At 41.3% G+C, this 9,026-nt stretch overlaps 1 protein-coding gene across 1 annotated transcript in view; it reads right to left on the bottom strand.

Moving 5' to 3' along the window:
• plekhh3 (pleckstrin homology, MyTH4 and FERM domain containing H3) overlaps nt 1–8,077 on the bottom strand; it is a 33,969-nt gene extending 25,892 nt beyond the window's left edge. The window contains exons 1-2 of the mRNA XM_010770489.1: nt 7,469–8,077; nt 2,983–3,038 (exon numbers count right to left, since the gene is read on the bottom strand). Of these exons, the coding sequence (XP_010768791.1) occupies nt 2,983–3,038; nt 7,469–7,603 (191 nt within the window). The 5' untranslated portion in view covers nt 7,604–8,077. The remainder of the gene's footprint in view (nt 1–2,982; nt 3,039–7,468) is intronic.
• Nucleotides 8,078–9,026: the final 949 nt, after the last annotated feature.

Here is a 9,026-nt window from a genome sequence, read left to right on the forward strand (position 1 = left end):
CCCCTGTGTGTTTCCCCCCTTATGAACGGAACGTAAAATAGGGAACTTTTTTTCACACCGGTGTTCCACAAATAACTGTCACTTGCCTCTTCTCTGCTCTCTTCTATCGAATAATAATAGGTCAGTCAAGATTACCTTGATTGAATTGATTGAGGTGATGTTTGGGGGTTGATCCGTTCTTGTCAGGACCAATTTCTAATTTCCCGCATCAACATGCAAAAGTCAGGTTGAATTCTTAAGGTATAACCTAGTAGACTGTGTCAGTGATAAAAGTATTCTTATATATATAAAAAGTTAAGAGTTCAGGTTGAAATAACAGTTAGAATGATTCAAAACACAAATATCTGTCCTCTCTTAGTTTTCTGCANGGTCCCCGAGATTGGGCTTCCAGTAGCTCTGGAGAGAGCTTTCGCACCTGTGGCCACTAACGGTCATAATTTCTCTGCTTTGTTTCAAGACCCGCATCAGAAAGCTTTTGAATGGTGGTACTTTTCCAGTTGGTCTACCTGCTCTTCACGTAGCTCTGCATGTCGTAGTTTAGGTGCTTTTTTTTTTTCTGGAGATAGGCACTGCTCAATCCACTCCTCCATAGTAAGACCCCCCCGGAGGTCGAAGTTAATCTTAAATGTTTCCATTTTATGCGTTGTACGTTTGTTTCGTAACGGAAGAAATTTAAATATATTTATAAAACTGACAAGTCAAATCAAGCAATCTGATTGGTCGATAGCGTTTTTGCGGACCTCTTTGATTACAGATTTGAAAACATCGTTGCTTGCTTTAAAAGTAGCACAATTCATTGTGTTAAACCTTCAAAAGTATCTAGATATCCCTGCCCTAATGCCAAAGGAACTGCACACTGAATATGTTTTGCCGTTTGATGTCTATGTCTGGACCGCTGCGTCAAAAAGGAGGGCTTCTGCCCAGCTTCTGCCCCGTTACTTCTCCGCTGCTTTCTTGTTCCAGTATGAAAATCAGCCCAACGGTATACTGTTTTTCTCAGACGCGGAGGGATACTGACTTGTTGTGAAAAGTAACTTACAATTCTACCCGTGGTATACGCTCAGTATATCACGGCTAAGAACCAATCAGATTGCTTGATTTGACTTGTCCGTTTTATATATTAAAGATCATCCAAAACATTCCACCCTCTTTCTCATGTCTCATTGATTGTTCTGTGTCCCATCAGCAAAAGTATGTTATTCTTATGAGTAAAACCTGATTGAATGACTGATCATGAATAGAGCTGACTGTGTATGTGCCCTGCAGCTATGTTTGGGTAACAAGAATCCTTATAATTCAAAGTGCATAGTGAACACAAAGCATGGTATTTTCTTGGTTGAGCATGACTAATAATGTATATTCACAAACAATTTAAAACAAAACACATTGAAATAATACTCCCATTACTTATGGAGTACCCCGGATTGGCACACACTGTTTTAACAAATTGGTGTAGTTATCTCCCTCCCAAACCACTCTGGCCGGCACCATGATGAATAATCTGAGCATTACCATATTAACCTCAATCTACTAGGATACAAATAATTCCTGTAATTCATCACCATTACATCTGGGTTGTTATTCAAATCGAAAGTTGAGATAAATTTCTCCTTTTGGACTGTACAATTCAATTAACGTAACCCAGCCTGTTACGTGACACTGAAAATAAAAGTATGGCACCATTCACCACATAACAATGCCCTGACTTATCAGCGTTGAACTTTCAGGCGTGTCCAGTCATTGGCCAGGTAATGACCAAGCACATCTCTCTCTAATCTCTGCACTCAGTGTGATGATTACAGCAACGCTTTTAACACACTCCCTTCAAAACCTGTAGTTAATTGTGCCATGTGGCCTCAGGCCACCTCCACTATAATGTAGAAGTGACACACGCACGCACATCCGAGCCACACCTCTTCTGGGAGTGCTGCTTAGGTAGGACTGAGTCACCCAGTCCAGTTTGCCTGTCTTTCTCCTTCCATCTTCCCTTCCTTCTTTCCCTCTAAACTTCATGACACGGCACATCCTGTATACCTGCAACAAAATGTCCCAGCTCCAGCTCCCCTGCCCTGCTTCCTGATGCTGCTCTCTTCTTGTTGAAAACTGAAGCAGACCCTCGTCTATGCATTAGCATTGTATGATAGTCGGACAAGTAGAGCTTTCTGACTCATCGCCTTTGAGTCGGCAGATGTACAGTAAAGATTGTGGCTGAGGGAATAGGGGCGGGGGGATGATAAGGGCATGATGCCAGAGACAGAATGGAGCAGATCCTGGCTGCATCACTGTCTGAGATCACAGCCCTGCACTAATCGTCTGGATCCAGCCCTCCATGAATCACTCCTTTGCATTGGCACTTGCATTCACTTGTCAACCACATGACCATTTGAATGTTATTATGTGTGAGGCATAGAGGTTCCTTGTATAGGGCAGTTTGAGTATTCAGCCTTAAAACAAACAAAGTGATTGGATTTGGAAGCGGGATGGAGTTACCAGTGATTGGAACCTCATCTATGTTGAAGATTGACATATTATTGGCCAATGGAGCCCCAAACAACACCCAAACTTGAAATGGCAAACCTCAACCAGTCAAGAGGTTAATGAATGAAAATTGACATTATCCATAATCAATCAAAGTTACACTGATACTCTCTTAACATTAAAAACATGTTATTTAAGACCAACACAGATCATCTATCAATATACATGTTAGTTCGTATCACTTGCATGTGTGTCTGATGTGAGTATATGCATTGATTTGATGTTAGGCACATGTGTCGGGGCAAGGCAAATAAGGAGAGCCCCATGAGAAAACATACATGGTGCAGATGAAGTGAAAATCAAGGGATTGGCCTGCACACACACACGTGTGCCTGCCGGAGGATACAGAACTCCCCAGCACTCAGAGGAAGCAAACGAGTAAAATAAGGAACTATTACTTCCTAAAATGCCTGTTAAAAAAACCCCGCTTTTTTCATTCCTTACCCATTTGTTCCATTGGCTGTGCGAGTTGGTTGAGAAACAGTCACTTCAGCTGGACTCTGTGAACAGAAGAGAGAGAATAGGGTAAATAGATGATAATGCAACACAAACAGTAGCCTTTCCCTAGAACTTCAATAGTTTTCCTTCAGTGGCCACGCTACAGTAAAGCATACAGCCATTCCTGGCAGTCTCAGCACATAGCTGTTCTGTTCCTGTAATGCTTGGCTTTCACTTGCAAGGAGTGAGCTAGTGGGGAGAAATATGGCATTCAAAACAGGCTCATTTAATACAGAAGTGGAGAACAGAAGAATAATGTGTGTAATAGGAGCATGCACCCCAACCAGCAAACCCCAAAAGGCTTTTTCTCAGAACATTCATTCCTCTGAGAAGGTTGTTAACCTAAAAATAACCTCAGTCTTTCAGATTGCACTCATAACAGCATCTTTTGCCTTTATCTTCTATCCGCATGTTACAGTGTCACAAGTTTGCTGATAGCTTGATGAAAACAAGTGGGGAAAATAAAGAGCTTCTAGAGGGGGCTTGTATGAAAACCACACTTTGTGTAGTAAAATAAAAATGTGGCTGCCCTGGCCCAACTCAGGGGTGTTGGCCTACCTGAAACAGTATCCAGGTCACCTCTGGGCCCCTCTCAATTCACACACCACACTTTACAACTGGGAAAACCAGCCTAAGTATAGCCCTTGCCCTGCGATAAAATAAGTCTACTGCTTCTTTTGGGACTGCTCAAAAATAACAAAGGAACAATTAACTGCAAATGTAAAGGTTAGTATGGCATCTGGGTTATATTTTTAAGGCAGTTGGACTCTGGCAAATGTCGGAAAGATGAGGTTTGAGATTTGATTAATGTTTTACTCAGGGTGAGGTACTGTAAACGTCAAACCAGACCGACAGGAATAACTTAACAGTGTCAGAAGGCGACTTGTGAATGAAAGAGTGTGTGTGCGGTAACTCCCTATACCCCTGTCCGTTAACCATAAATACATTCTACCAAGCAAGCAGCTCCAGAGAAAAAAAAAATGCAGACAGACAACGCGAAAGAAAAGGACAAATGAATACTGACCAAATCAAGAACTGCAAAGCTGTAATATTTCGAGTAAGACTTGTCAGAGGATCAATAAACTAATGAGTCAAGTAGATTAGGTTCAGATATTTTCACTAATTATACACGAAAATGTGACAATTTACAGAAAGAAAATAGGTTTCCAATATAGTTAATGGGCTGTGGGATGGGGAACAAGGATAGCGTGCAATGCAGAGACCTGGCAAAAGCTCTCCCTTTGGACAGGCATGGGATGAATCACTCCAGACTAAAGCAGAGCACGGAGGGAAAAAGGGAAAGATGCCGTGATGTGTTCGTTCCGTGGCTGACTTCCGCTCTCGCTTTTCCCCCTCCAGTCTACTCTCTCTCATTCAGCTCTCCTGGGAGGCTGAGTAACCAGGAGGAAATGCTTGGGCTCAGCCAGTGTCGGCCTGAAGACCAGATGTGTGGCCTGGAGGTGGTGAGGCAGAGACGCAACGGAAACCAAATATAAACCAGTGTACCATGACACCGCTGAAGACAGAGGGCAGTAGTGACGGTTAAGGAGACCTGCTCTTACCAAGGCCGGACTGTGCCCATTTGTCAAGTAACAGGATACAGTGCGGTGCTCTGGCCCACACTTACAACTGTAAAGTCCTAAACACTCTGTGGTAGTAGTTTATTGGTAAACCTGAATGGATGTTGCATAAAAACTGAATAAATATGGAAAGAAGAGAGAATGACGGATGTCCTGTCCTATAATGACTGGCTTGCTGTCCCAACACTGGGGGCATTCAGCTCAGAATGACTGTTTGGGCAGCTGTTGGAGAGCAGTTTCTTTGAATGAGGACTGTAAACATGCAGGGAAAGGGTTCTGACATGGCCCTGTGCTCTTAAGGGCAAAGCCTGCCCAAATGTCAGCACTGACTCATGATTCCAACCTCAGTGAGAAAGAGTCCTGGCAAAGAAAAGTATGTCATCTATGGCTTTGGTGCTATGGATGATGCACATCATGGGATCCTCTGGCAGTGCTTTGGAAAACAACGCAGGAGAGCGTGGTGAAGGTTTTGGATGTCTTGAGCGAGGTAGAGTCCACCAGACCTGCGGTTTACTGCGGTCAGCTCTGGCAGGAACTGAACAGAGGCCTACTAAATGGAGTATTTCAGTGTTACAAAGCCCAAATGAGACACATACATACACCCAGGGAGGTCTGACCGGCTAAAATGTGGCCTCTCAAGCTTCAATTGGGCTTTCCCTGGGACTCACTGTAGACCATCTTCAACCCTCCGCCCCACCCCCTCCGTTAACAACAACATGGAAAGCCAAACAGAATCTGTTAGATCTGTATATTCTGAGGGGAAGGGCTGTGGGGTGCACAACCAATTGTCTTGTTAAAGAGTGGGTCAGCTGATGATATTGGCTTAGAGTGGTGCAGCTGTGGTTTTAATTATTCGCTTAGCGTGAACTATTGACACGGAGTTACAATAGCCAGCATGAACCAGTGACATATATCCAGAGGAAACAGGTTTATGGAAGTGAATTGATTACCTGCACTCATTACATCAGGGAATTGATAATCAATAACCAATGTGGACGTATAACAGAAAAATACTTGTTTCATTCAAAAGAAGAGTTTACTTTGGTTACTATGGAAAACATTGTCTAACTGGTTCCTGCTAATTAGGTTTTTCTCATAATCTGAAAAGGCCAAATTAGTCAGATTAAGTCATGATTTTCCTCAATAGGAAATATAAGTTGTTTTGAAGAGTTATGAGCAAGAAAGCAATAGAACCACAACTGTAATCAGTGATGTAACCCCACTGCAAGGTGAACAGCACTAAAGAACAGCACTAAAGACAGAGAAGCATTATGACTTCAGTCATATACGATAACAAAAATGATAGTAGCAGCTTTGTTTTGGACTTATTCTTGTGTAAAAATTACACTAGTTTAAAAAATGTGAACTGCACTGAGGAATAACAGTAAAAGTGCAGTAGTATGCTATTCAACTTGTCTTTTCAAGAGACTAAAGACAGGCCGGAATGCAATCCCTCAATCAAGGTCATCTGCTCAGATATACATCAACAATTATATCAACCAACGATAACCCGAGCCTCCCAAGAGGAGCATTATTCTGCAGATGGAGCACGGGTTGCATTTTGATGAGGGATCCGGGAAAGTTAAAAGAAAAGGAAATCTTTGGGCCTCACTTTAAAAAGGCCATCAGCCGTCTCCATATGGACATGCTACAATGATCTCGTATTGATTGTAAATATGGAGTACAGTTAGGTTCCTTTGACTGCCAATAGCCAGGCAGATGGTACATTATGACCAAGACAGGGATGTTTGCCAAGAAGAAGAGTGCTACACAAATGCCTCTCTGGATACCCCTGAGCAACAGATGTGGCTCTTATCTGGCGGCTGCTACTTCTGTTGAGGCAATAACCATGTAAAACATATCTGTTCCAAACGTTTTCATGCAAATCTGTGTGGTGTTACACTGGTTGGATGCAAGCACACAAATGGGCCACTTATTAGATGATCAGGCTTTGTAAGTAGGTGGTATTACTTTCATTAACAACACCTACAAAGACATGCTGTTTGTATAAACCATGTCTCAGCAGCACAGAATATCTAAGACTATGTTATTATGTAACATAATGCAAAGGCAAAACACCTTTTAGAATATGTTGCTTATAAAGGGTGAGTCCGATGTGAGGATAAGCACACAGTAATAAATACATAACGGTGTAATATTCTAAGAGGCTGTACATGAAGGGATGTACGTTGGGTCATACAGATAGAGCCTACCTCAATTCCAGGCAACAATGCCCCCTCACAAGTGGGTGGACAATGCTGAACTCTCTGCGCCTGATCAGATGACTAACATTACAGAGAAGACAAGGCCAGTCTTATTTGCAATTGAGCGGGGAGGCATGCACACAGAATCACTTCAACACTGGGTTTTACAGCTAGAGTGTGTGCGTGTGTGTTTGTGTGTGCACGTGCTATTGCTCAATGTTGCCCAAGCCTTCAGGAACGTGCAAAACCTAAAAATCAAGCTGGCAAAAGCAGCAGCACATTGTTTGTCCTTCAACAGTGATAGAGCCTAGGATTGAACAGTTAAAAACACTGTAGCATGCAGCATGCAACTTTAAAATGTGGGCAATATACACAGATTGCACGGATACCTTGAAGTTCCAATCCATATTTACTTCAAAATAATAATAATAATAATAATAATAATAATAATAATAATAATAATATTCATATTAGGAACTGATGTCTGTTTGCACTCAACTGATATAATGCCTCTGAAGCCAAGCCAAGTTGCAAGAAGACATACATGACAGTTGACAGCTACCACTAGACTTGAACATGTATATTAGCTGTGTATGTGAAGTATTCATGCACAGGAAGTGTAGTGTACTGCAGGTGGAGAGTTTTTACCCGTCCATTGGGAGTCAAGTCCTCCTTGTTGCGCAATTCAAAAGACTCTTCCTCCTCTTTCTCCCCATAGTCCCGTCCGAGCAAACTGAAGCCCTTCCTGCAGCACAAAAACCAGCAAACTCCTTGCAAAGGCATTCAAATGAGGTTATGTGTGTCGTCTTCTGATATCCAGGTCGGTGAATTCAACATTCACGGTGCTGTGTCGGCCGCAAGTAACTCCAAGAGTTGCGTGAGAGCATACAGGACAGCCTCTCCATAGATATCCAGTGAGGAGGATGAAGGGTTGCATAAGCTTACTGTCTCTCCTTTCTGATAAAGAAAATGTCTAGTAACTGTACATGACAGCAGTAGTACTCCAGCAAAACCAACAGAGAACGGATTCAGGAAAAAAATAACTCCCTTCTTCCCTCGATACACCTTGCTGTCCTGTTAGAAGAACTTCACACGACCAAAGTGCGACAACAATATTTTGTGTTCACAAAAATGGCAGTAATGGTTAAAAAATACATGAAGATGAATGCACCTAAAGATAAATACTGTTATTGTCAGCGTTTTACTAACACATTGACTGTGTAAAGTAAACGAGAACCTCTGGAAAGCCGCCTACCGACTGTCTGACTTCTGAATTTGAACAAAAGCATGCTGCAGCTGGGACTGAATAGAGTGGGAGGGGAGGCTCCGCCCATAGACAGCACGTCAATATTCTGATTGGCTGAACTCAGACACTCCTCAGAAAGACGCGCCCAGAGCACACGCCCCTTCAAACTGACGATGCATCACATGTTTTGTTGTAGATGATAGTAATCAAATCATCCAGATGTCACGGTAATACTCATTTAAGAAGTCTGTAGCCCTCATCAGTAAGGGGTATTTCTTTACTGTAGAATTCACACAGGCAACTATACTCAAAAGTGAGTCTAAATAGACTTAAATTATGCTTATTACGATGGTCTTTTAAATCTCCTTGCTTCGTTTTAGGCTAAGCTTGTAGAATCTGAAAATGTATGCAATTATAATGTAACCCCCCCAACAAAATCTTGAAGTAACTTAATACTTTAGAGTGGAAGGTAATTTGATAATTTCTTATAAGTAAAGGATTATTATGTTATGTAAAACTAGCAATTAACGCCTAACTACAAGTATAAGTCATGAATTCAAATATTTCAGTGAAGTGCAGTTTGTAATTTAAAGTAGTAAGAAAAGTGAGCTTTCATTATTATATTGATGTTGTTATTTTATAATGTTTCTTATAATCCCAATATATAATTATATATTATTAATTATTATTTGGAATCAGAATTCCTTTATTAATCCCACAGATGGAAAATCTACATTGTTACAGCACTATAGATAGAGAGGAGAATAACACACTATTAGTAAAAAAGGCATGCACAAAGTATTTCAAATAAAAAAATGTTTTACAGAAGTACACATTCAGGGTAAATATAAATAATCAGTATTTATAAAATAAAATGAGTGTAACATTGTGGACTACTGTGTGGCAATGGGTTGATTGTAGCGTTAAATACAAATAAAATGATACATTTACATAATAACG

Source organism: Notothenia coriiceps, unplaced genomic scaffold (genome assembly GCF_000735185.1).
Source record: "Notothenia coriiceps isolate Sejong01 unplaced genomic scaffold, NC01 NC01_scaffold00008958, whole genome shotgun sequence".
Taxonomy (NCBI): domain Eukaryota; kingdom Metazoa; phylum Chordata; class Actinopteri; order Perciformes; family Nototheniidae; genus Notothenia; species Notothenia coriiceps.